The sequence below is a fragment of the Daldinia childiae genome, assembly GCF_008694065.1.
Source record: "Daldinia childiae strain JS-1345 chromosome Unknown Scaffold1, whole genome shotgun sequence".
Lineage (NCBI taxonomy): Eukaryota > Fungi > Ascomycota > Sordariomycetes > Xylariales > Hypoxylaceae > Daldinia > Daldinia childiae.
The window spans coordinates 1,852,207-1,878,992 of NW_022984642.1; the positions used below are offsets into that span (position 1 = coordinate 1,852,207).

Below are 26,786 nucleotides of genomic sequence, written 5' to 3' on the forward strand. Positions count from 1 at the left end.
AATGCCGTTAATTTCAAATTAGAACCACAGTCACATTATTGACTTGTCAACCAAAAGTCTACGGACATTTTAATCTGATTAAATATACCCGTTCCTTTTATACAGAGACGTGGGTCTTCTCTTTGATTATGCCTGATGTGATAGGTCCTTTACATCACTTATACACTAACTACGGGCTCCTACAGCTCAATCTTATTCCATATTAGCCAAAATGACTACAAATGCTCCGGAAATTATATGTTTCCGTAATTATATACGTAACAATGCACTTGACGAATTTAAATTACATGTATTCGGTGGTATGTATAAACAATAGTGCATAGGTAGTTAATAATAGTACTTGCAGACTATTACCACGTCCCTTTTCGAGACTTACGTTTTAAGACAACATATCGACTTGACACCAAAGATGAGTAAAAAAAATAATCTGCGATGTACATTCATTGGTGGTTTATTATTTTATTATTCTCTGGCTATTTAACAAGACTCAAGCGTATCGAAGATAGTTCTGCAAAGATAGCTCATGTATACGCAAATATAAGAACCATATAAAATTTTTATATAAGACGATCAAGGGCGCTCTCTTTTGATACTAATTCCAACATAAATATACCTTATTTAATATACTAGCGAAATTTGTTTCTTCTTTTCTTAACTCTCTTCGCAAATTAGGTGATCTATCTAGTTCTCTTCGGTAAAGGTAGCCCTTCCCTTGATAATATTATCACCTTTAAACTCTAACTGAGAACTCCAGGGAGCATTTTCCCACCTAGGAATCTCGCAAACGTAGTGTCTTTAGCATAGCATGCATTATTAAACTTCGTTCCCAACTTAAAAGCTGGAATATTTCTCAATTTAGCTGCTGACTTACACTCGCTTCCTATTCGGGTCGGTTTAGTCAAATATATACTTCATATTCCGATTACAATGTAATGCTCTTCCTTTATTTATAGTCAACCCTTTTCAGTAGTTATAACAAGTTTCATAAAACTTTATAATAGAACCTAGTTATTTGCCTGATAAACATTCGAGTGCCCTAATAATTAACCTGAACTACTACACTGCTAGCAAGAGCCGTTGGATCCAAGTTTATATCGATTAATAACTGTTAGGTACCTATAGAAGTAAAAACGGGGTAGCCGGGTCGCGAGCACTGATATTCCACTTGCGTACTGCCAGGTTTCTCGGGCAACAGTCGTCGATATCCCTGAACTGTCTTTTTACACATTTCCTTCTCTGTTGACGATGTATAACATCGCGGTTCTTATGAATATCATATAGAAATGGTCTTATAAACGAAGATACATAGGTACATGTAGGTGGACTTCATCGGAATAAGCCCGATAACCAATTCCATGCTTCGCGTCCTAGGTGCCGTAGTACTCTATTTATATAATATCTTAAGTTACGTGAGGGATTCGTTATCCCTTTTTGCTTCGTAGATCTAAAACTACAAAGTTACTAAGGTAGCCAATAAAATTTAGTTGTCACTTAGCACCCTACAGTATATAAAAGCGAATAGACCACGGAATTCTATTAATACTGCTATAGAAGTGTGACGCGGTTCTGTACCTAGGTAGGTAGCCGAGTCATATAGCCAGACTCATAATTATAAAAATAGGTTTATTTTCATGATTCTCGAGAATCCTCTTTTTTAAATCACCTTGCTTGTAACAGACTCCCCCCAGGTAAATGCAGCGCCATTCCGCCCCGGCCAATGCGTAAGGTCCTTGAACTACCTGCCCATGCCAACACTTGTGAAGCATAAGGATACTGGATGCTCAGGGGCACCTAGTAAACCAGTAAATGATAGCCTCCATCTATGCCCGCTCATCCTGAAAGCCCCCCTTCTAAAAGCCGGGTACTGAATCACCGTTATCATGATCGTTAGTATCAAACATGAATAGATCCCACAAATACGCCAATCCGCTAGCGCCGGGAGAGCCCTCAGTCCGTACTAGTATCAACCCACCACGATATCGTAAATGGAATAGCTCATCCTGAGCGTGCCGCGGCCGGCTCCGGGGGTTTTTGTGCATAAACACAATGAAATGGGATGTAAATGTGCGCCCTAGAGCGTAGCACTGCTTTTCGTACGTTCACCAAGTAAACTTCAACCTCCTCGGGGGTCCAGTCATAACCGTGGGTAAAAGGCCTGATGGCAAAACCATGCAGGCCGTCGTACATCATGTTCCGGCTATATAGGCCGATTTTTGACTGCTGTGGATCTTTAGGCCACGTTCCCAGCGGGGCTTTCAGCATCGTCCTTTGGATATTGATGAAGCCCGCGTCCCTTAACCACTGTTCGTACATGTCCAAGGCATTAATACAGTCGACGCCAAGAATACTCATCGCTCCCGCGATTTTGCTAAGGAATTCTGCGATAAGATCGTCCTCGCGCATTGTGTCGTCGTCGCATTCAACGGCGCATTTTAGATCTTGTAATTCGAACCAGCCGCCCGGCTTCAATGCCCTGCACCCTGTGGGTCAACGATCTTGCGGTGAGTAGGAAAAAACGTGTCGCAGTGTGAATATCTTACTTGAAAACTTCTGCCATAAGTGCGGGCCAGTCCCGAATTGTCGATGCCATTTGGCGAGCGTGAATATAATCCAATGAATTTGCAGGCTGAAGCCACTCTTCTTCTATGTTGTCCACGAGGAATTGGACATTACGGGGTACCCATAAAGGTTGTATAGGGCTCAGATCTATCCCTAATATTTCTGCGTCTGGATACTCGTCGCCCACTAGTTATGTTCAAAAGCGAACTTGTTAGTACTGAATTAGGTCGCGTAACTTGTAATTCACTTTTGGCTGAAGTGCGCACTTACTCTCTATCGCCCAGATGCCCGTCCCTGTACCAATATCAAGTACTGAGCGCGGGTTGTTAAGTGGCGCAAAGTGTAGTTTGCTGTCGCATAGAAGCATGAACATTGCATGTTGCATATCCTCGCGCTCCTGTTCAGCATCGTCGTTAGGGAAATGGTAACGGCCTTCTTGGTATTTGTGATAACGCCGCGAGTTCTCATAGACATAATCGCGAACTTCATCGGACATGGATATGGAGTCGGCAGAAAGTGAAAGAGTATCGAAAACATCTTCGTCCGTCGACACCGATAGGATCGAGTCGGCGTCGATTTGGGGTTGTTCTTGGTCTCTGCTCATCGTAGGCAATAGTTAACTCATCAGGAAGGTATTTACGTTCGGTTGATGGTTTTATGATTGGTCTAGTTGGGCTTAAGACAAGGTTGCATTTTCGTAAAGGAGCACCATTAAACAAGAGGCTCTCTCTTCTTTCTACGTAGATCGGGGGGACTGCGGGAAGTATCTATGGTAGGGTTTTGGTGATCAATGATGGCGACGGATTGGTTCCAGCACTACGGAGAAAAGCCCCGCCAAGATGGCGACCAATATCGAGACGATGGACTATTGGCTATGGATGGAAGGGATCCCCGCTTGCTTGCAGATGGAGGGTGTCGAGACTTTCAATGAGATGCAAGCCGACCTTACCAAAAGTGAGGTGATGAACGCAACTTGGGGCCCCAAGAATAGGAACGCGCCGACCCAAGCATGACCCATTGCGACCCAGCAATTTGGAACTGAGCGCAAGCGGCGCCTTTCTGTCGGTGAGAGACCAAAACCCGACCTCGGTTTTGTACCGTAAAGGGATAAGGACAAAACTTAGGAGGCTTCCTTGCTTCCTTGCTTCCTTGCTTCTATGCTTCCATATTCTCATGTTCCCACGTTTCCACGCTTCCATTAGAAGTAAGGAAGCTGATAGGTCAAAAAAGATTCAATGCGTGAGATGTGAATAATAATAATGGGGAAATATATCAAACTTTACTGGAGCTACGTTTCACATGAATCCCGGTTCTATGGTACACATGTTGTACAATGTGAAAGAAAAAGAAAAAAAAGTCTTGGTTTCGTACGCCTTGGATCAGGTCAGCTTTGGTGTACGTACCTCCCTAGAATACCCGGCTGCCCGGATAGACTTTTTAGTGGACTTATGGGCCTCAATATGTAAGGAAAAGGTTAGGCAAGTCACCATTTAGAGCATTTAGACTACCTCTTAGATAAAAGGTAGTTACATGTTAGTACTTACCGACCTGCCTTAAACAGATATCCATATTATATCGAAACGCATGAATAATTAGGTAATTAAGCATTGAATATTAAGCATTAAAAAGTAAAAAGACATGACTATGATATGATTGTGAGAAAAAATGATTTGATTAAGGGTATCCTCGGTAACTAATATCGGAGTTATACTTTTCTGTGTGTACGTACCTCTGACCCAGCTGACCCGTCCGTATGGTAAAGACCTTATGCTGTGTTACCGTGTGGCGTGACCGAATTGGAACGCTTGCTTGGGACGATACATGCATTTAGGTTCCGGAACGGCGGGAGCGCTTTAACGCGCTTTATGATAGGTAGACAGTATAATCCTTTTTAATTTGATCATCAACTTATAATAGGCAATACTACCCTCCCTTATGTAAGTAATTCTTAAAACAAAACAAATAAGAAAGAAAAAAAGATAAGTACCTACCTACTTACATATTCTATCGACCCATTTCTATGGAAACAAAATTGATAGTTTGTAACGCGGTAATGTTAGAAGTGCGCACGGCTCATTATAATGCTCTCGTGTCTAAGTACCCAAGTTAGTTATAGCTATTAATAGCTGAGCTAGGCGGCGTAACCAGGCAAGCTGACAGGCTTGTAAGTTATAGGTTCATAACAGCTCGTCCCCCTTTGTCTTAATACATAGAATTTAGTTCTTTCGAGTAAAAGTTTCGTCAACAAAAATCATTTAAAATATGGGATATCAGAGAAGACGATATGCATGCCGCTTACATACATCTCCTGAACACCACACCCCAACCAAAGACAACCAAACTATCGGGTCCAGAAGAGCCCAGACGGTAAATACGCAGACCGCTATCTTCCCGCTTATATATACTTTGTGACCTCTCAGCCAATGATCGTGTCAGGCAAACGAGATTAAATAATAATTGGCTGCGAGGGCTGACTTGCAGATCAGCCGTCTCAGCCCCCATGTTACAGTTTTGATGACGACTGACGAAGGAGCTACATCACCGCGGGATGTAGTAGCTTGAATTCTTGGATCCGTGGAGGACGGCTACTACCCTACCTACGTTGTGGTTGCAAACCATAGATATTGTATCTTTGAATATATCATTACCTATGGAGTCTCCTAAATCGTGGAGCGATCGAAGGCAGATCAAAACTACAAAAACTACAACTTCAACATCCAAATCCGTGCCTGCGCGTTGCAATAGGCAGTGGTCATAGATATGCCTCCACGTAGCTGTCGATGAACGCAGTCTGTATGCCACGTCAAACCCCCTTTCCATCACCGCCCTCGCTGTCACGATAATTACGAGTTGATCGACCTTCCTACTATAAGTCGACCTATTAAGAAGCACATTAAGCTGGGGGAGCGGCGGTAGTCGCCTGCAAATAATGAGAACACATATACAGAAGCTATTATTGTTCATTAGCTAAGTCAGACCGCCTACTTAAAACACCAACATTCGGGTGCAGATATTGTATTGGATTGGTGCGTCGCCTTTCTCCGAAATTGCTGCTGTGGTCCTCTAGGCAGCAATTAGAAATCACAACGTCAGTGTCTACAAAGTTCTACCAATTATACATCGATATCTTGTATTCTCGACGCTGGTAACCTACTATTATCGAGCAGCCTGTCAGGAATCTAGATGAGACATCTGGAACAAAGGATACTTTCAATACCTAATGTATAGAACGAAGTTAGTTGTTTCCTTGGTTCTTGCTGCACCTCACGATACAGCCTAATTACCGTGAAGCCCGGTTTAGCCTTGCGAAATTAATAGCTATGTGAAACCCTCTCCTCTCAGCTTTATATTTGATACTTTGTCTAGGAATACGGCGGCTTAGGAGAACAACATAATAGTACCTAAGACGAAATTCTAAGGACACAATCAAACACAATCAACCCTAATTTGGGGACTTCGGCTTCCTAGCCTCGCACGTATACTCTAGCTATATCGCTAAGCAAATGACACCGAAATCTGAATTTCCTCGATACAACACGATGAGAGCTAAGATATCTATCAGGCCGTGGAAGAAAGACCGACTGAACAGGGGGATTCCGCGCCAACGCGGAGAACAGCCGAATACCTACCTAATGCAACTAGCACCTAGAATCCCGGCTGCTCCCCGCTCCTCGGAAACGATCACACGTGGCCTACGCGACCAGAGTCGGAAGAGCTCCGCTCCCATGGCCACGCTATCGAGATGTGCCATGTCCAATATATTCACCTGATCAACACACCGCTCTTCGCGGCTTCTGGTATTCGACCAAGGATAATTGAATATCTAGTCGGGAGATGTAATGGGTAGTAAGGCCCTATATTACTACAAACATCGAGCCCGATGAACTCCACCCGTACATACAGATATTGATAGATACCGCATATCTCGCCGGGGCATACATATGTTAACGCGGGGCATGCTGCCTTGTCCTCCTTCGGTTATAACTCATGCTAACTTGTTCTAATATATGGATCCCTCCACCTTCACTAATCGTAGCCACCTCCCCCTAAAGCGCTTTTAATACACCTATCTATGAAGATTGGGATCTGTCTAGTCTAAGTTATAATCACATTGTATCGCGTCGTGCCTAACAGAAGTATATCATCATGGTAGTAAATCCCATAAACTTTAATCATACAAACCGATGTTAAGCTGCCCGCTTGTTATGAGTGTCCTCTGTCATCACGGTATTATCTTATAGTCTTTGTTCTTGTCCACGGAGTTCACCACTGTCGTAGGATCCGGATGCTCTGGACCGACTGGCCGCTACGGTAATACGTTGTGGAGTTGGCGTTGCTTGCACAGGCGTTGCAACAGGAATTATTAGTAAATTTTTTACCGCAGTCTCGTCATCCTGGAAGTCCTCTCTGGGGACTTTATGTTGTATCATATGCACCTCTTCAGCCAGGCGCGCACTCAGGGGCTGTCTCATATTATCCATACTCAAGCTGGCTAATTGACATTCTGCAGTCGCAGACCCGCGCTTCATTGTATCGATTTGCTGTTCGAGGGCCTGCAAATCTTCGTAGCCCCCCTGTATTGGGAGAATCTCAAGCTCGGGGTATTCCAGGTGTCCGTCTAACTTCTGTCGAGTATGATATGTTTCCGAGGAAGCCCGATTTATAGTGCCTTGGACAACCCTGCTCAACCCTCCTTTCATAGCTCTACCAAGCTGAGCAGACAAACTTCGCGTAGGAGCAGCGTGTCTCTTTGATGACTCTTCAGGTTTATCTGTAGACCACGTCGTACCACTACCATTTGATTCTACTCGAACTGCGAAATCCCTCGGGATCACATTATCTTCTTCTCCTGCTGGTCCCGTTCTTTGTTGGCGTGTATGCGAGGGCCATTTTGCCCATGATGCAGGAGGTGTCCGGAATCTCCAAACAGCTTGGCTCTGCGGCTCCACCTTTGGCTCATCATGAGGTTTCAAGTCCTGATCGTTCATCAAGTTCACCCATTCTCTGAGGACGGTACTAGATATATCTGATTGTTGACTACTATTGTTTTCGTGGCGAGATGGTGGTTTAAGAGTTGAACCTTGTTCTTTTCTTCGTTTCGGATGGAGTATATGATCAATATGACTGGTTTTGTGATACTTCAGAGACTCTGAAGAGTTCCCTTCTTGCCGTCGAACTTTGGGGATGTATCCATCAAATACAGCAGTCTGTTGGCGCGGTTCCACATAGTTTACAACATCTTCAGATTCCTGTCCCAGAGACGAAGTTACTTGCTTTCCGTTTATGGTACTTGTACTTGCTTTGTGTTGGCCGAGGCGAGCACCATCAGCGTCTAGGTTCATTTCACTCCTACACATAGTGTCGCATACACTATACTGCCGTATATCTTGAGTTGGATATTTCGCTATTTTGGGAATCTGTAAATGAAACTTAGCTAGTATGGAGTTCTTAGAAATCATTGAAGTTCTAGTCCTAGGTTCACTAAATTCCTCTCGGAACTTGCTGACCATCGGAACGGTGGTATCACGGCGGGGATGAATTCGTCCGAATCGCTTTTCAATTGATTTAAGCTCTGTCTCTCGTTGTCTAAAACTTGCCGTATCTGAGACAGCTGCCGAGTTTGTCTCCGCTGTAGGACGCTGTAGCTGCCGGGTTCCTTGCAAGGTAGTCATGTCTAATGCCGAGGCGTTGTTAGGAGCAGTCTTGTATGAGCTAACGTCTGACTTCTCAGCATCTGTCGTACGACTGGACGATGTGAATCCTAAGTATTAATGTTAGATACCATGGTGATACTTTATACGGCGGATTAACGTACGATTGAATCCTAAGAATGGAGCCATCGTCTTCCGGCTTCCCAGAAACTCCATCAAGCTCAGACGCGATTCTTTTACCGCAGTATGGCAACTGTTGGGTTTGGTGGTGTACCGCGAAGATGAGTTAAAAGATGAAGAGGCTTCTTGAGTCTGGTCAGTTGGTTTCAAGCCTTGACCATCAAAAGCATCGCTAGGTCTTCCCATAGGCTGTTGCAACTTGCTAGGCCAGTTACTTAGTATCTCAACCGGTTCGGTTCTTATATCTGTACTTGAGTTCCGTGGCCGTACTTTTAGAGGACTGTATCGCATTACAGATACTTTATCTAAAGCGTTCTGAGGGCTACTAACACTGGAGCTCTCTGGAATAGTCCACTGTGCCATATCACTTGTCTTTCTACTCGGCGTAGCTGACGCCGATTGCAACTCTTGGCTCCGTAACCATATATTTAATGGAGAATCTTGGTTAAAACTTGTGTCTTCAGGACCTCCGCTGTATAGACTTTCAGAATTATCTGTGTCGCCTTGGGTATGTTGCTGGCCTTCACCTGGGGCCAATTCGTCGTGAATCATATCTGGTTCTTCGCTCGTCGCGGGCCGTTGGATACGTAGTAAACCGTCTTCAACTTGGTTTATACGTTCATCTTCTCCACCAATTATACCGCTTCTAGTATTAATTTCAAAAAGTTCATAGGTTTCGTTAGGGCTAACCGTCTCGGGTACCCCAATGTACCTTGCGAGTTGCTCGGCGCTGTATGAAAGTCTCCATGAACAGAGGGATTCCGAGCCTCTAGCACTCGGTATATGAATGGGGGTTAACTGGGGAGAAGAGGGAAATCGTGGTAAGGAGCTGCGTGCCTTCACGGCTCCATGACCCTCTAGACTAGCGTCCTCGTGAACTCGAGAAGCCGAACTGGAACCGGGATAGCTACACCGGCGAAGGGAAATCCCTGGCTGAGAATGGCTGGTTGGGAGAGCAAGGAGCACAACATCCGGAGAGCCATAGGCATCATCCCGAGGACCAGTTTCGCTTACATCCAAGACACAAAATTCTATATTATCGCGCGGCCCACCACGAGGGAATCCGACGTTAGCGGTGCTGCACGGCTTCGATCCTTCAGTATTTCCCGGTTTCGTCTCGACCTCTTCTTGCTCTTTTTCACTCTTCAATTCCTCCTGTATTCTCTTTCGCATCAGTCGCTTCAGTTCAGCCCGCCGTGCGATCTCTTCATCGCTTGTACCAAGAGATTGTTGCGAATGTCTTTTAGATTCGGACTTCTGAGACAAGCGTCTAATAAACTTGGTTCTAATAGCTCCTAGAGTACCCGTGCTAGAGTTTCTGGTACTCCGTACCAGTTCATCATCATCATCATCCGAATCTTCGATTTCGATAATAGTAGGATCTACCGTGGCCTCCTGTATTTGGTTATGTGAAAGCGATGGTATTTCCTTAGCTACGATCTCTGGTGGCGGTAGCTCAAATTCAGATGTATGGAATGGTGGACTGGATAACTTCACACGTGGAGGGCGAATTGGAAGTTCAAATACGTCCTGGCCAGTTTCTCGGCCTGTCGTTCGCTGAGTACGATAGCAACAGAAAATGGACATTCTAAATAATGTCCAATTGAAAGTGAATGGATTTTGGTTAATATCTGTCATGGATTTCCAAGAAACACTGGGAAGCCATATAACCAAAGTTGGATAGGGGGGGAGTACCTAACATTCAAAATGGCTTCGATACATTTGGTGTCGGACCAGTTAACTTTACTTCAGATCATCTAAATACATACGAGTAATTAAGTATACCTAATATAGCTCTTTCTACGACGGAATTCATTACCGAGAAGAAGCTACTATCTAAAAGTGAATTCGAGGAAAGTGGTAGACTTGTAGGAGTCTATCTACGTGGCTTCCCCCTATTACAGCAAGATAGCAATGTATGGATAAAGTATTCTACCAATTTGCATAGTTAATATAATCTCTAATCATATATCATATAGCACGAGACTTAAAGATACCTGAGATTTCATACAGTGGTAGCTGATTGTTATTTTCTCTCGAATACTCAACGCATCATGCTTATATTCCAGTTGAATCCACGTCGTCTTTAGCTAATGTACCTAGGTATGTACGCTGAATTGGCATGTTAGACAACCATGGGACCATGGGTTAGTATTGATGCTTAAGTCATACATTTACAATACAAGCGGGAGGTGCTTTATATCTAAACATACTATCGGAAGTCAATCATATAAAATTAATGATTTTCTATTCGTGATTTTGTAGCTAGGAATTGACTTGGATTCTTATCTTACATACATGTACCTAAGACTAAAATCTGACGAGAATAATACAAAATGTGGGTTTGACCATCATTAAACTTAGATAGACTCAAACCTTTTGATGTTAGATGTAGGCGAAATAAGATATACGCTAAGAATAGGTTGAACGTTAATCATTTATTGCGCGGTAAAACGACGAAGTTGACATATCGATGTTGATTTTAGCAATTGTCAGAATCCACTTAAGGACATAGTGCTTCGATGCGGCTATTGTTTACTTTAGGTAGTAGGTAGATAAGGTGCAAACTTATTTACCTGGATAGTAATTAGTCCGGTAGTAGTCTGTAAACTAAATACGACTCTGATATGAAGGAATGTAACCGGGACCGATCGGGTGCGGTGCTATTGTATGCATCCAGAACACTGGTTCGGCCGAAGCGGCATTGATTACCTAGGTACCTAGGGTAACATCATGGATGCAGAACAAGGGTAGTAGATTGATGCCATTGATACCTAAGATTTCTACATAGGTATTCCACCTGTGAAGGATTACTTGGCCCGCTTGGATTTGAATATGTAAGATATCGGGTCGGGAGCCGAGTTGTGTCGTCCGGAGAAACAAATTTTACATGTAGTATGTAGACATTTTTGTTCTGTACGGGTCGGCGTATCAATTTAGTGGCTTGCTACTTAATTTGCTATTGCAACCCCGAGTCCGCAGATGGTGGAGGACTAATGATGTATCTTTCAATTTCACGTGTCACAAAAATAAGCAGAATCTGTTAGGATGTACATAGGTACCTATGTACATCCTACCTACATGAATGTACCTAGGTATACACTAGAGGTAGGATGTATCTTATTGTACCTACCTAATTATTTAATGGAAGGCATGCCACAACTCGTCTTTACGTGAGGTAATAACAGCATAACAAATAAAATAACCTTACATTGATGTAGACGTTGAACCTTATCTTACTGCTTACTTAACGATGAGGGGCATAGTGGGAAGGTGGACAAGGGGGGTTTACCAGCCTCAACCTTCCAACCAAGTCAACCTAACGGATGCTAAGGAAGCAATGGGGGGGTTATTGATGGAGTATCTACTCCCCGCTTTCGGACCCTTAACAGTGCATAGAGCTAGTGCATATTTAGTGGCTCTTGTTTGGTTCTGTTTCGTTCTGTTTGGTCAACTCATAGCACGACAATAGAGAAAAAATTGTTAAACCCCTCATCAACCAGCACTGACCAAGTATTCGACCCTTACTGAACCAGCAACCTTCTAGCCCTCCAGCTGTTCTACTGGTCTCGACTTTGAGCTCACATAAGAACCCCACCTTCACCGCTTACTTCTGCTTACGCCTTTACGAATCCTTCTTCTTCCTCTTGTCATCCTTTTCTTCCTTAAATTCTTCTACTTCCTCTCCAGAGACTGTTGTAACACATTAATTCATCCAACCCTCTTAACATATAGAGAGTTGGAAGTAGCAGTCTGTTCTTCTCGTGAGTTTAGACCTTACCTCTCTCTTTCTCTTTACGCTGTACTCTAGAGAAAGATTATTTCTAACATCGTCAAAGAAAGTTTCTTTTCTCCCAGATACCTCGAACCACCTTCAAGATGGTTCAATCTGCAGTTCTGGGTTTCCCCCGTATGGGTGTGAACCGTGACCTGAAGAAGGCAACTGAAGCTTGTAAGTTGCTCTACCGACCTTTCCGGTCGTACTGAATCATGTTGCTTAAGATTGCATTACTAACCACCTCCAAGACTGGGCTGGCAACCTCTCCCAAGCTGACCTCCTCACCGAGGCCAAGCGTCTTCGTCTTGCCCACTGGAAGATCCAGAAGGATGCCGGTGTAGACATTATCCCTAGCAACGACTTTGCTCTCTATGACCAAGTCCTCTCTCACATCCAAGACTTTGGTGTAAGTTACCAGCCAAAATTCTTGACCGCTACCCCCTACATATTAGCTAATACGTAATTCCGCAGGCCGTCCCTGAGCGATATTCTAGCGCCAACCTCGACCGCGTCGATGAATACTTTGCCATGGGCCGTGGCCACCAAAAGGGCGGTGTCGATGTTCCCAGCTTAGAAATGGTTAAATGGTTTGACTCCAACTACCATTACGTCAAGCCTACTCTGCAAGACAACCAGACCTTCAAGCTCACCGCCAATCCGAAGGCCGTGGTTGAGTTCCTTGAGGCCAAGGAGGCCGGTATCAACACCCGCCCCGTACTGCTCGGTCCCGTGTCCTTCCTCCACTTAGGCAAGGCCGACCGTGGCCAGAGCGTCAACCCCATTGACCTTCTTGACAAGCTTCTACCAGTTTATGAAGAGCTCCTCGCTAAGCTGAAGGAAGCTGGTGCCGAGACTGTTCAGATTGATGAGCCTGTCCTCGTCTTCGACCTGCCCACCAAGACCAAGGCCGCTTTCAAGCCTGCCTACGAGAAGTTCGCCAGCTTGGCTGCTAAGATCCCCAACCTGGTCTTCACTACCTACTTTGGTGATATCGTCCACAACATTGACCTCCTCCCCAAGGATGTCTACGCCGTCCACATTGATCTTGTCCGCAACCCTGAGCAGCTTGAGACTGTTCTTGGCGCTCTTGGACCCAAGACTGCTCTCTCTGTCGGTGTTGTTGATGGCCGAAACATCTGGAAGACGAACCTGAAGCGTGCAATTGAAGTTGCCGAGACTGCTATCCAGAAGCTTGGCAAGGACCGCGTCATCGTTGCCACTTCCAGCTCTCTCCTCCACACTCCCCACACGCTCGCCAGCGAGAAGAAGCTGGACCCTGAAATTGCCGACTGGTTCTCTTTCGCCTCTGAGAAGGCTGTTGAAATCGCCATCATTGCTAAGGCCGTTACCGAGGGACCTGCCTCTGTTCGAGAGGCTCTTGAGGCTAACGCCAAGTCTTTGAACGCTCGCGCCACCTCGAAACGAACAAACAACCCTCAAGTCAAGGAGAGGCAATCCAAGATTGCTGCCTCAGACTACAACCGAAAGTCTGAGTTCCCATCCCGAATTTCGCAGCAGCAGAAGAAGCTCAACCTCCCTCTCTTCCCCACTACAACCATTGGTTCTTTCCCCCAGACCAAGGAAATCAGAGTGCAACGAAACAAGTTCACCAAGGGAGAGATCACGGAGGCTCAATATGACAAGTTCATTGAGCAGGAGATTGACTCCAATGTTAAGATTCAGGACGAGCTCGACCTAGATGTCTACGTCCACGGTGAGCCTGAGCGAAATGACATGGTTCAGTACTTCGGTGAGCGTTTGGACGGCTATGCCTTCACCACGCACGCTTGGGTCCAGAGTTACGGTTCTCGATGTGTGAGACCTCCTATTATCGTCGGTGATATCTCTCGCCCGGCCCCCATGACTGTCAAGGAGTCCAAGTACGCCGTGTCTGTCTCCAAGAAGCCCATGAAGGGCATGTTGACTGGCCCTGTTACCTGCTTGAGATGGTCTTTCCCTCGTGATGACGTCCACCAGTCCGTCCAGGCTGAGCAGCTTGCTCTAGCCCTCCGTGACGAGGTTGTTGACCTTGAGAAGGCTGGCATTGATGTCATCCAGGTTGACGAGCCCGCTCTTCGTGAGGGTCTACCTCTCCGATCCGGCAAGGAGCGCCAGGCTTACCTTGACTGGGCTGTCAAGGCCTTCAGGCTCTCTACCGTCGGTGTCGAGGATTCGACTCAGATCCACTCGCACTTCTGCTACTCTGAGTTCCAAGACTTCTTCCACGCCATCGCCGCTCTTGACGCTGACGTGCTGTCTATTGAAAACAGCAAGTCCGACTCGAAGCTTTTGGGCGTTTTTGTCGACGAGGCTTACCCTCGTCACATTGGTCCTGGTGTCTACGACATCCACTCCCCGCGTGTCCCCAGCGAGGAGGAGATCAAGGTCCGCATCGAAGAGATGCTTCAGTACCTTAAGCCTGAGCAGCTCTGGATTAACCCTGACTGTGGTCTTAAGACCCGTCAGTGGAAGGAGACTAAGGAGGCGTTGGTCAACCTGGTCAACGCAGCCAAATTTTTCCGTGCCAAGTATGCCAAATAATTGTCTCCCGCATGAGGAGGCCGGAGTTTTCTTTTTTACGAAAATTGATGATAATTGCATGAAGATGTGGGGAGTTGCCTGCTAAAAATTTCCATTGGGAACTGCATAATCGATTTCAACATCGGCGTTTTTACAGGACTGGGTTCTCAAAGGGATCTATACCAGAAAAGTTCTACAGGAAAGATTGGCGGGATTCGGAAGTATTCAACATTAGGCATATAAAGGGCGGGAAAGAATTATACCACATGGTCCATCAACCGGGCCTGGGGAGTAGGTGGCGTTCTTGCATTTAGTCTGCTTCGTGCAGGAAAGATCGTTTTTGCGATCGGATGTAGATGTATGAGCAAGTATCCCAATTCAACTGGGTGATGCTTTCGGGAAGAATTGAGTCTTCCTCAAATAGTTTTTAATCCGAATTATGCTCGAAGTGAAAGTGAACTATAACTTATCCGCGTATGGTAATTGGACTTGTAAACGGTGCTACTCAAATTAACAATATAGCACCGGACGACCGAGGTGAGCAACATGGGGATTTCGAGTGTGGCACCTTATTGGTTTGTTAACGCGTTACGCCACGCGCATGCAGATATGTGTGCAATTACCGACGACTCTCGAGGCATTATTCCTTTTTTTTTTTTTGCCTTCCTTTTTCTTTCCTGCCTAATGGCGCTTGATGACTGATGACGAAATTATAGCTTCTGCATGTTATGATAATTTGACGAATCATAATTCAGTTGGCGAATTAGTGAAACGGTAAGTCAGCCCCTTTTTCTTCATATTATTCGGCGGTGTTTTAGTAATAAGAGTAATAAGAGTAATGAGAGGTCCACCCAAGTGGCCCTTTTTTTTTTCTTTAGTGTATTTTTCTCGAATTTCCTGATTTCAAGCCAGCCAGCCTTATCCTAGTCCCCGCGCATATTTCTGAATTCAGCTGCTAATAATTTCACCAATCTCAATGAGGTAACTTTCGGCAACCTTCGTTAATTGAAGGATTGGGACCCTGCGCGCTCAAAAGACCCTGTCAGCACGGACCAACCAGGAGCCTAAGCGAACGCTAGATCTCTGGAAGACCGTAATGAATGAATGAGTAAATTGGGCAGGTCGATGATTAATTGACGTCGGCTACCACATGGAAAGGAAGGGATATTTACTGCAGGACTTGACCAACAACTGATCCTACGTACTTACACCACCGCATCATGAGAAAGAAGAAAAATACATAGAATATGGTATACTGTTGTCTTTCTCGCAAAGAAATTGTTTTTTTTTGCAACGAGGTTCGTAGAACATTCTACAAGAGCCTTACCGCTCTTACATATTACAAGGACAGGCGTGGCGCCAAGGGGCTTGTTTGAGATTCTTTGATGAGCAGTGCGGTCTAGAAGTCCAAGACCGTCGCATAGTCGAATCATCCCTTAATACCCCCCAGCTCGAGATTAAATGCGATTAAATGCGATTTTGCGAGCCGCCCTTGATGCACTACTGAGCTGGAAACCGAGCTGGAATGCGCCGAGCGTATCACGACTGGTCCTCCCTGCATAATCCGTCTCCTGGCCACGGTGGTCTTGGCTACGAAGAAAGATGATTCTTTGTTCGCCAGGACAATGCGGGAGTCTCAACCCGTGTGTTGCTCCGCGGGATCTTCTGCAGCGTCACGTCCTGGTTAGCCACGAGGATCGCGTTACTTGGCTTTGCGCATCGTTTCGCGGGATCGTATTCTGGAATATACTATTCGCGGCTCTGTGCAGGCCTGTATTACACTATAACATGGTCTTACAGCATATGGGTTTATGATCTATGATTGCTAACTATATTCCACGTGTCTACCGCTACCGCTACCGCTACTGTAAATGCAGTTAGGGAGTATATTCTTAGGATAGTTGCAGCGTATGAGCCGAGTCGAATCTTTAACACGTATCCATATGTGTTTCGTTAGTGAGAAGGAAAAAAAAAAAAGAAGTAAAAAAAAAGATCAAACTACTTACTTTTTTACTTTGAGATCAAGATGATTTTATATTATCTGATCTGATGACGCTACTCGCGCGGCGCTTATATCGCAGATCATCAAGCTAATCGAAGATGTGCCGATCCCCAAAAATATTCAAACGTCTTACCTCAACCATGCGCAAGCTTAATCTCGTCCCAACTTTTACCAAACCACGATCAGACGATGTACCTGAAGACATCTACACTGCTACAATAAACTTTAGTAAGAAATAATTATGCAGCGCGCCATTCTGCGTCGTCGTTGTTGCACGAGCTGCGTACGTAAGGCTTTCCTGGCTCATGGCTGGCTACTGAAGCCTCAGCTAGCCATAATTCTCCAATTCTTATTGGCCTCTTTGCCGGTTTCACCATGTTGTACCTGCGTTTTTAACTGACAGGGGTCACGATAATGGTGCGTGGGGCTCAGGGGCACAAGTGGCACAGGAGAGCAACGCATTTTCCCATTTTCTTATTTTCCCTCCCTTGTTCAAGCTTGTTGTCCTTCTCTTTTTCACCCTGTCACTCCCCTCCCATCCCCCCAATCCCCCCCATCCCCGGTCCCTAACGACATTTTACCACATTTTACCACATTTACCAGGTCCAACATCATCATGTGGGTCCCGGAGGTCCTCCCTAATAGGTCGCGCTCATCATCAACAACATGACGGGGCTAGGGTATGCTAGGTATGTCGGGTTATGCTTGGTCGAAGACTTGTCTCCCCCCCGGGCTTCTTCACACTAGCCGCCAAGGTAAAGGAGTCGGTCCTGTAGGACCTGTACACACACACGGGTAGTGAGTACGAGTAGTGTAAAAAGGCTCACCACCCTCCATTATCGTCAAGTGTCTTTCGTTTCTCCCTTTCTTTCCTCACCATCAGCGTGTTTCTCTCGTTTCGAGTCTATCTCAAGTCTCTCTTTTCTCTTCAACGTCGTCGGTCAAACTCCCTAGTCCCTTTCTTCGCGAAATCGACTTTCGCTCATTGATACCCGCATTGCTTATTGCATACGTCCACTCTTTCGACAGCAACGAAGTATATACTCTGTGAGATCAGACTAGAACATCCTTTGTCAAGCACACCTAGACAATCATAAACCGCAAATAATATCAAAATGAAGTCCGCAACTGTAGCTTTCGGCCTCTTCGCCGGTATGGCCTCGGCTTCTTACCACCAACCCCGTCACTTCCACTGGCGACGAAATGATACTGCTCCCGGGCAGTACCCCGTTGAATCTTCAACTACCCTAACCGTCGCCATCACCACCGTCCACACTATTACCTCGTGTGCTCCTACTGTCACGAACTGCCCGGCCGCCACCGGCAACAGCACCGGCCCTGCCGTCGTCACCGAGGTCATCGATCTTACCACTACCGTCTGCCCCGTCACTGCTATCGAGTCTGTTTCCAAGTCTCTAGTCGGTGCTCACAGCAGTGGTCTCATTTCCGGCTCCACCCGCACCGTCACTTTTACTCCCGCACCTACCACCTCCACCAGCGGTAACTCTCCTGAGGCTACCCAGCCCAGCAATGGCGCCGGCGTTTCTGTTTACCCTACTCTTAGCACCGTCGACCAGACCGTCAGCATCACTGTCGGCCCCGAGAGCTCTCGATCTGTTTTGGTCACTACCCTAAAGTCCACCCTCACCCAGATGGTTACAGTTACTGCTGTTCCTATCCCCGAATCTAGCTCGGACAGTGGTAACAACAATGGCAATGGTAACGGCTCTGGCTCCGGCTCCGATGTTAGTAGCGAGGCTACTACCACCACCACCCGAACTTCCACTGGTACTCGCACCGTCACCGTTACTCCTGTCGAGACCTCCACTGCTGTCAAGGCTGAGGAGACTGGCTCTGGTAACGATTCCGGAAACGGCAATGGTAACGGCGCTGGCGAGTGCGTTGCCACCACTGTCACCGTTACCGAGACCCAACCTGCCAGCACTGTCTACATCACCGCCCCTGCTCCTGAGGCCACTGGTGCTAAGCCCGTCACCTCCGAGTCTGCCTCTGCCTCTGCCCCTGTCTCTGCTTCCGAGTCTGCTGCTGCTACCACTACCGGCACCCCTTCGACCGGCAGCGGTGAGGGTGGAGATGAGGGTGAGGATGTGGGTGATGACTGCCCCCCTGAGGAGAGTGAGACTGGCGTCGTAACTGCTACTGCCACCGCAACTGTTGTCCCCTACCCCACTGGCAGCGGCAACGGAAATGGAACTGCACCTATCTACCCTACCGGCACTGCGCCCAGCGTCCCTATCGGCACTGGTTCCGCCCCTAGTGTTCCCATCGGCACTGGCTCTGCACCCAGTGTCCCCGTTGGTACTGGTTCTGCCCCCAGCTATCCAACCGGTACTGCCATCCCCACCGTCGTCCTCCGGTAAATCGACGCACGTTCTGCTCTGTAATTACAATACCCCGAACTGTAGCATAACATGACGAGGGACGACTGCACGACACGTTTTCGAAGCGCCATTTCAAGGCGTAGAAGAAATAGAGCAAGCATTTTCCTATTTTTTCAGATCAGTTTTTGCAAGAAAGTGTCTTGGATTACGCGGTCTTGGCTGATTCTTGAGTCCCCGTTTCTGGTCTGGTCGCTAGGAACGTGGGAAGAAGGCTGATTGGTATCTTCGGCTATCTACTAGGAGCTCGCCGTGCACGACTGACAGTGCGCGTGTTGAGAGGCCATATGCCCGCCTTCATTATATTCTTGTGTATTTAGTGTAGTGTGTAGATGAAACCATTTAAATGGAGATATATGGAGCTTCAGTTTGTTTTACGTACCTAATCTTATTGATTTTATGCGGTGTGTGAGATTATAATATAGTGATTCGTTTTAGAATCATGTAGACTTCGGCGATGTTCGATAAATGCGATGTTATTTTAGAGGTATGATGTTACGTATGTCTACGGTTTGACAACATTGTATGAATGTCAATCTGCCCAATAAAAGAGAGCCGCTGTCTTGCTGGAGTAACCGATTCAGATCTATCTTTTATGTTCCCTGGCAGAAAAGTGAGATCCTAGCCGACATCCGCCTTATAACTATGTCGCTTTAACTAGCATATCACATCTATGTCATATATAAACACTGTGAACTCTCCCAGCGGCCTAATCAAAGAGATATATATATATATCATGATAGCTTCAGCACTAATCCTCGCTACACTTAGATTATATTTTATCCTATATTTATCATACCACGCTCTTACACTTCCTCGCATCACTACTAATAGAATGCCTACTCCAAAGGCTATTTCAAATACATCCTATATCGGTATAATCAAACTTTGCAATTTTTTGAATCGATCCCATTCCCATACATGATGGATCTACAAGGGATGAAAACAACGTCGCTGTTCCACGAGGAACTATCAGTATACACATATACTTAAAAAAAGGGTTTTTTTTTTTCTTTCGCTCTACATGTCTCAGATAATATCTCGATACTCGTTCTGTTTCTATATAACTATATGAAAGTAATAGTAATAGTAATACTTGCAGCAGTATCATTCGCCAGCTAGAATAATCTTTTGACTCGCCGTATGTACCTCGTGCTGAGGTGGTCCGCATCTTCCAGCACTATGGGGATTAAGGTATCTGCTATGCACAGCTGAAAAGCAGGAAGATACGTCTGGGGTTTTCTTTCGTTTGTTATTAGCTACTAGGCTAACTCGCCCATATACATCCCCTGGAAGCCTACTATATAATGTTAGGGGCAACCCACACCGTAATTACCGGTCTGATAGGCAATGACCTTTTTGTAACGAGGTCAAGACACTGAGGTATGACTCAAGGCTAAACACTCCGAATCCCATTCGTGTTTCTATCACTATCTACAACTTAGTCTATCACATCGAGGCCTATTCTCCACAACCAATGCAAGCAGACGTTATTTATCTTCGCCGCTATGATATTTGCCATTATTGTATTATTATCTTTATTATATTACTACTTGTTACTTACTACGCGCCCGCCCTCTTTCAGAGTCGCCCGCTCTAAGACGTCTATCACTTCGATATATAATAGATATATATATATATATATATATATATATATAAGTACCTATCTAAGCGACCGTCTAAGCACCACTTCTCCTTGACCTTGAAGGCCAGAGGGGGGCCCCACCGGTTCCGCTGTCCGAGTCCACAACGCTATCTCGTCGATGGCTCTGCCTCCTGGGGCCTGGGGAGCTCGCTTGGTTGCGATATTGACGCGTTTCACTGCCCCGTGACGGTATGCTGCGTGGCACATGGTTCATATTGTACAGCTGCGACGGTGTCAGGTATATGCGCTGAGATGCATCTGACACGGCACTTACGTTAGCCCTTGTTAGTGGCAAGGTGTTCGTCTCTGCCCGGTTCGAGCTGACAGAGCCCTGATCACTCCCGAAATGGGATGCGAATGGCGGTCTCCACGATGAATGACTAGACGGTCCGCCAGCAGGCACCTGGTTTGATAATGGACTTGGGCCCCGGCTCTGGTTACCCCCAGCGCGCGACCGAGATCCATTGCTATTAGTCCGAGAGAGACTCCCGACCGTGTTCTGCTCCGACTCGGCTTCGGACCCGGCTTCGTAGACACTCTCCTCATAGTCTGATGACTGAGGATAGTAAGCGGTGCTTGGGGCATACTGCGACGGCGCATGCGAGTTACTAGGAGCACCGGCCCAGGCGCTGTTCCCGTATGGATGATAGTTCCCTTGGGGCGCTCCGTACCCGTGTTGCGGGGGTGGTGGGTTCTTCATGTGTGTGTGGGCATCACGATACGTTAACACACCATTTCCGGCCCATTGGATTTTATCGCGGAGCTCTGGTGAGATTGCGTTGGGATCCATGATGGTTTATTATCAGCTTGATCGTATAAGGATTTATACACTGGAGGTTAGTAGATACCTATATACTAGAAATGATAAATATATGTAGTTACGTTTAATAGTGAAAGTAGATTGAAGTTAAGAAAGCAATTGATGCGTTTGAGATGCTGTATAATAATTTCACATATCTTTAACTACCGATTACTTATACTTTTCCTTACAGGATTTCGTCCTGATAGTCGATGACCTTGAGAGCTGTTTGTTTCGAAACTACCAAGTTATTATCGTATTAGAGAAGCGTCAACATGCCCTTTCAACATAATATCAAGGGCCTAGCTCGTTAGGTCTATCACAAGGGATTGTGAGTCCGTTAAAGAGAAAGTGTATATGAATGCGATTCTTAATCACTTTTAGACTTTCGACAAAGAACAGTTGATGTACTGAGGTAAGTAAATGTAACTTGATACAATGTGCCCTACTAGGTAGTCTTTAACAATGGGAAATATTCCGGATCCCTAATTCATACATTAGGCCTATTCACGTCAATATAAGGCAGGAATTGTTGCTCTTTGTCAGCCGGGTCATTACTACCTAGACACTTTTATAGCTAGCCAAGTATGATATTATCCAACTGCTCACAATCTAACCGTGACTGTAGCGCAGCCCTTAGTAGACCCTGGCTCTTCGTGATGGCGGGCACAACCCCATCGATCTGTTGTAAGTTCCCTCGCATGCTTTCCATATGGTTCGCGATCTGGCCGGCCAGATCAGCTAGCTCGTCGTCTAGATCAGTGAATACTTTACCACTGATATTCTCTGTAGGTACAACCTCTCCGACGGAGTCAACCCTCAACTCAGGCGGTGGCTTTTCCGGTACTAGCACGTGCATCTTCCGCATCTGATCCCTTCTCTCCCTAGCCTCGGCGTGGGCATTGGAACTGAGCTGGGCGAGCGCCTTATACTCGCGGTCAAGCTCCTTCTCAGCGCGTTCCTTCTCGCGACGCAACAGCTCAACACTGTGAAGTAGCGGATCGAGCTGGGACTCAAGGGTCTGGATACCCGAGACGGTGCGCTCGAATTCGAATTCCTCCTCACGCCGAGTCGACGTGGTAGCTGGTGGGAATGGTAGGCCTCGCGCTATCTTGGAACAAAGCCGTTTGCTTACGGTATTAAGAGCTGCAGCGGCGTGCCCGTGCCGCTGAGGGTTGCTGAGACGTAGAAGCACAGGCCGCGATGCTGACTGGAGGAGCGAAGCTACGCTGGAAAGAGCTGGTTGCTCGAGGGCTGTCCATTTAGACTCGATAATGTTGAGAGGAACACGGCGTGTGCGCGTTGTAAGGTGTCGGTAACGGGGTGGAGAGGTAGCTGAATCAGGTGATGATGAACGGTCTTGTTCATCGGGAGATGGCCTGCGTCTCCCTGAATTTGGTGATGTCTTATTAGACTGGCGGGGTTTCTGTTTTCTTGGGCGATTCTCTTCTTCTATAGAAACATCTTGGCCTTGTGTTGGCTGGCCTTGGGATTTCTTTCCTTTTCCTTTTTTAGATGATGAAGCGTTCTCGTCAGGTGGTGGTTGACGGCCACGTTTCTTCGGCCGATTTTGGGGTTCAGGGTCGGCCTCTGCTGGGGGTTGAATACTGAGAGAAGGTCGGCCTCGCTTCTTCTTATGTAGGGGAGTAGGGCCCTGTTCTGCTTCGGTCGTGGTTCGTTCATTTATAGGAGGGCGTCCTTTCTTTTGGCGTTTATTAGTTATTTGATTGCCTAACCCCTCCTCATTGGCTGGCTTCGCTACCTTTTGGGCTCCTCTAATTGATGACTCTGGAGATCGTCGAATGCGTCCACTCCGCCGAAGAAGGCTCGAATTACCTTCATTCTCATCATCGGCCTCGTCATCTTCGATTTCGTTGCCCTTAGTTACCTCCAATCCTTTTGGTGGCCGACCCCGCTTACTTCGAGGTGCATTTTCATCCCTGATATTTGTTACACTATGTTCTTGAGCCTCAGTCTCGTCATTCGTTAGTGAAGATCGAGGACGGCCGCGTTTTTTTCGATCAGTAGGTAGTTTCCCCTGGTCCTCATCTCCTTCATCCCTATCATTATTGGGTTGTGATATCGGCGATGGCCCGCGCTTCCTCTTAGCTTTCTGTGTTTGAGAAGGTTTAGGTTCGGGTTGTGCTTGTGATGGAACCTCAGTGTTGGCTGGACGTCCGCGCTTCCTGGGACGGGATGATTCTTCCATTTCCGAATCTCTTATGTTTCCAGAAGTTGTAGTTTGGACCTGGCCTTGTCTCGAAATGGAGAGTTGGGATCCTGACGCGTCACCGTCGTCGCGCGACACGTTGGTAGGACGGCCTCGCTTGCGTTTTTGATTTGCAGCTTCGGGTTCCTTGACATTATTATGTTAACTTGAAATTGAAACCGAAAGGATCGAAAGGATATGAACTGACCATATTCTTGATTTTTTTTTAGTCGTTACTACTTCATTAGAAGAATTAAAGTCGGCAACACCTTCGTATTGTTTGTTGCCTCTACTTCACTAATAATATGTTGTACATACTTACTATCTTATCGTGATTGACGTATTCTTCTTATCGCATTAACACGGTGGCTTGATAGAGCCCTGTATGTAGGTATGTTGGTAGTTGTGTAACGCCCTACGGTGGTACCTAAGGAAAGTATTTTGTAGTGGTATCAAATGTTACGGTTAGGTACCTCTTGTGCCACAGAGCATGCGGGGCTCAGCGCTAACAGGGATTAGGGTAGGATTTAGCGCTCCAGTCAACAAAATAATGCACTGCTAGAGGTGGAGATGGTAGGCTTGGCAAGAAAACGTAAGGAAGCAGGGAAGCAGGGAAGGATACCTATGGTCATCTCGTACAAGCTTAGCTGTCCGGGGAAGTAGCTGTTGGAAAGACCGAACAGCGTCCTAGGACCCTAGACAATCCGTTACTCGACATATTTTTATTTTCTTCTGTAACTCTCCAGCTGAATAGACTCTACCTTAGATTCTACGCTTACTCTCTTGCTGGTTATTTTCTTACTAGTTCAAGACAGCTGACCGTTGCAGTTTCGAGATTCAGCCTTATTGTTATCCTTATTCTAGGGGATTCTCCTAGGTATATCTTCTTTCAATTCTTTCAATTGATTTTTACTTGGCCCTGCCGTGTTGGAGAAAACTACAGAAAATTACATCATTTTTCCGTTGTGGCTTGACCTGATCCCGAGCTATCCACCAGCAACTTTAAGCTTGACTCTTACTTTACTTTATTAGATTTTGTATTTCACAAACTAATAAGCAAGCAAAATGCGATTCTCTACTGCTTCAGCTGTTCTCGGCTTGCCGTTGTTAGCAGCCGCAGATGCCCCTGACTATCAAGCTCAGTTTGATAACTACTTGGGCCAGGCCCAGAGCGTTTTGGGAAAGTTCGCCTCTAAGATTCCTCATCCTAAAAAATTTGATCCTGTCGCTGCTGCTGAAGCTAAGGCTGGCGCCTTGAATATAGACATCTTGTCTTTGGATAACTGGAAGGACACCCTTTATGGACCCGTGAAGCCAGACACTACAACTCCCGAGGAGTGGTGGGTTTTGATCACAGGTGGAAACAAGACTTGTTTTGGTAAGGATCTCTACCGTCGCTTTGATCCATAACTTGAGCGTCACTCCTAACATTAACTAGGCCACTGCGGAAGGATCGAGACTGCATTCAACGAAACTGCTGGGAAGTGGGCTCTGACACCAGGTTCTCCTCATACCGCTCTCCTAAACTGCGAAGACCAGCCTGTTCTTTGCAACTCCTGGTCCGCCCCGGTCGGTGCGCTGTGGATCTTCGAGATACTTCCCGAACCTGCGCCTGTTAACATATGGACGAAGCGATTCAACATGACAACTGTCACTTCTGATGATATTGTCGAGCTGCAGCAGGAGGGCTACAAATCCGCCGCCCACTTGCATGATGGCTTCTTCCATCCTTTCAATGGCCCTCTAGCCAAGAATGGCCTTGCAGCTCCAGTTGGGTGGGTTCTCTGGGTTTTCAACCTTCTCCCCAGCTGGGCGTTTATGATCCTCGTTTCTATTTTCAGCAGGAGCATGATGTGAGTTAATTCAAACCCCGTGGTATAGAACAAGTGACTGATAACAGTATAGGAGCAACCGCTTGAACCAACAAATGGATGGCGGCCGACGACCTCCTACTGCCGGCCAAGCTGCTCCCCGAAGATAATGGTAATATGTAGTTGGCATATTGGACACTCGCTATAAAACTGGCTGTGGGCATGTTGGGATGCAACTCAAGAAGCTTCGTTATAAGCATTGTGTATCATTGGGTTGGGGTCACATAGATAGTGATCTAATAAATCGGAATGTATCATGATTCACGTTTTGTGTTCACACACGTCTTGCATGCGCCGAAGGCCATCTAGAACCTCGTCTTTTAATTTGGGATTGACGAAACGACCGTACCGGAGGTCGCTCATGTTGCCAACGGCTTGTCTAGTAGACTCGAGAAGGGCGGTTTCTTCCTGCTCCATTGCTTGTATCTCATGTTCCATATCAGTGATGGCATCGTCCATTGCAGGCAGAATAGTCATTAGAGTATGTTGTTTCGGCTGTATGGTATTGGAGGTAGGTCCGAATAGCTATGGCTTAATTAGAGATGATATTTCAACTTCGCATTAGGTAGGGTGATATACCATTCGTTCAATTTCAATCTCGTCATCTTGCTCCTCTAGCTCGGCTTCTTTTCGAGCCTTGATCACCTCTCGGCGTAAAGCTTTACCTTGCTTAACCTGAGCGTCGATATTTTGGGACACGCCATCTACTACTACATTTCGCTGCTGCTGTAGATCTCTATAAAGCGATCGGATTTGCGGAGAAGATTGTTGAGATTTGGGGAATAGAGAGGTGAATTCTTGTAGGGAGATGATTGTAGGTAGGCGGGCTGGGAGGAGTAAATAGTTGCGCAAAATTGTGGCCTCACTGGTTGCCATGGTTAAAAACAATGAAAAAAAAAAAAACCAATTAGCTTAAACTACTATGTAAACATTGGTAGAGAAGAGATTTCGGTAGAGTTGATTGTATTTGGAAGAATGGTCGGAATCATGTTCACGCACCGGGGGGTGAATTGGGGAAAATCACTTTAAAGTAAAGCGCGTCGGAAAACGCGTCCGAGCTTTTGGCGTCAGGAGCGATAGGGTGATAGGGTGATAGGGTGATACCTGGGTAATCTTTACATAGTACCTTCCCTCAACCTCCATAGTAAAAAGATCAGCGCTAAGCAACTTTCA

The 26,786-nt window shown here is 46.2% G+C and overlaps 8 protein-coding genes across 8 annotated transcripts; 3 read left to right on the forward strand and 5 right to left on the reverse strand.

The window, feature by feature from the left end:
- Nucleotides 1–1,995: 1,995 nt before the first annotated feature.
- Nucleotides 1,996–3,163, reverse strand: GL218_00483 (uncharacterized protein; the record flags this gene model as incomplete). The annotated part of the gene is made up of 3 exons (XM_033576907.1): nt 1,996–2,473; nt 2,541–2,745; nt 2,830–3,163. The coding sequence occupies 3 exons, from the start codon at nt 3,161–3,163 to the stop codon at nt 1,996–1,998; spliced, it is 1,017 nt and encodes a 338-aa protein (XP_033441510.1).
- A 5,655-nt stretch (nt 3,164–8,818) lies between these two features.
- On the reverse strand, nt 8,819–9,977 carry GL218_00484 (uncharacterized protein; the record flags this gene model as incomplete). The annotated part of the gene is made up of 2 exons (XM_033576908.1): nt 8,819–8,862; nt 8,918–9,977. The coding sequence occupies 2 exons, from the start codon at nt 9,975–9,977 to the stop codon at nt 8,819–8,821; spliced, it is 1,104 nt and encodes a 367-aa protein (XP_033441511.1).
- A 2,292-nt stretch (nt 9,978–12,269) lies between these two features.
- GL218_00485 (putative 5-methyltetrahydropteroyltriglutamate-homocysteine methyltransferase) lies at nt 12,270–14,709 on the forward strand (the record flags this gene model as incomplete). Its single annotated transcript, XM_033576909.1, has 3 exons — nt 12,270–12,342; nt 12,417–12,574; nt 12,640–14,709. 3 exons carry the CDS (start codon nt 12,270–12,272, stop codon nt 14,707–14,709), a joined length of 2,301 nt encoding a protein of 766 aa, XP_033441512.1.
- Nucleotides 14,710–17,805: 3,096 nt separating this feature from the next.
- Nucleotides 17,806–19,071, forward strand: GL218_00486 (putative lustrin a-like protein; the record flags this gene model as incomplete). The annotated part of the gene is made up of 1 exon (XM_033576910.1): nt 17,806–19,071. The coding sequence occupies one exon, from the start codon at nt 17,806–17,808 to the stop codon at nt 19,069–19,071; it is 1,266 nt and encodes a 421-aa protein (XP_033441513.1).
- A 1,697-nt stretch (nt 19,072–20,768) lies between these two features.
- On the reverse strand, nt 20,769–21,524 carry GL218_00487 (uncharacterized protein; the record flags this gene model as incomplete). Its single annotated transcript, XM_033576911.1, has 1 exon — nt 20,769–21,524. The coding sequence occupies one exon, from the start codon at nt 21,522–21,524 to the stop codon at nt 20,769–20,771; it is 756 nt and encodes a 251-aa protein (XP_033441514.1).
- Nucleotides 21,525–22,110: 586 nt separating this feature from the next.
- Nucleotides 22,111–23,742, reverse strand: GL218_00488 (uncharacterized protein; the record flags this gene model as incomplete). Its single annotated transcript, XM_033576912.1, has 1 exon — nt 22,111–23,742. The coding sequence occupies one exon, from the start codon at nt 23,740–23,742 to the stop codon at nt 22,111–22,113; it is 1,632 nt and encodes a 543-aa protein (XP_033441505.1).
- Nucleotides 23,743–24,807: 1,065 nt separating this feature from the next.
- On the forward strand, nt 24,808–25,723 carry GL218_00489 (uncharacterized protein; the record flags this gene model as incomplete). The annotated part of the gene is made up of 3 exons (XM_033576913.1): nt 24,808–25,120; nt 25,181–25,595; nt 25,648–25,723. 3 exons carry the CDS (start codon nt 24,808–24,810, stop codon nt 25,721–25,723), a joined length of 804 nt encoding a protein of 267 aa, XP_033441506.1.
- A 151-nt stretch (nt 25,724–25,874) lies between these two features.
- GL218_00490 (uncharacterized protein) lies at nt 25,875–26,489 on the reverse strand (the record flags this gene model as incomplete). The annotated part of the gene is made up of 2 exons (XM_033576914.1): nt 25,875–26,138; nt 26,193–26,489. The coding sequence occupies 2 exons, from the start codon at nt 26,487–26,489 to the stop codon at nt 25,875–25,877; spliced, it is 561 nt and encodes a 186-aa protein (XP_033441810.1).
- Nucleotides 26,490–26,786: the final 297 nt, after the last annotated feature.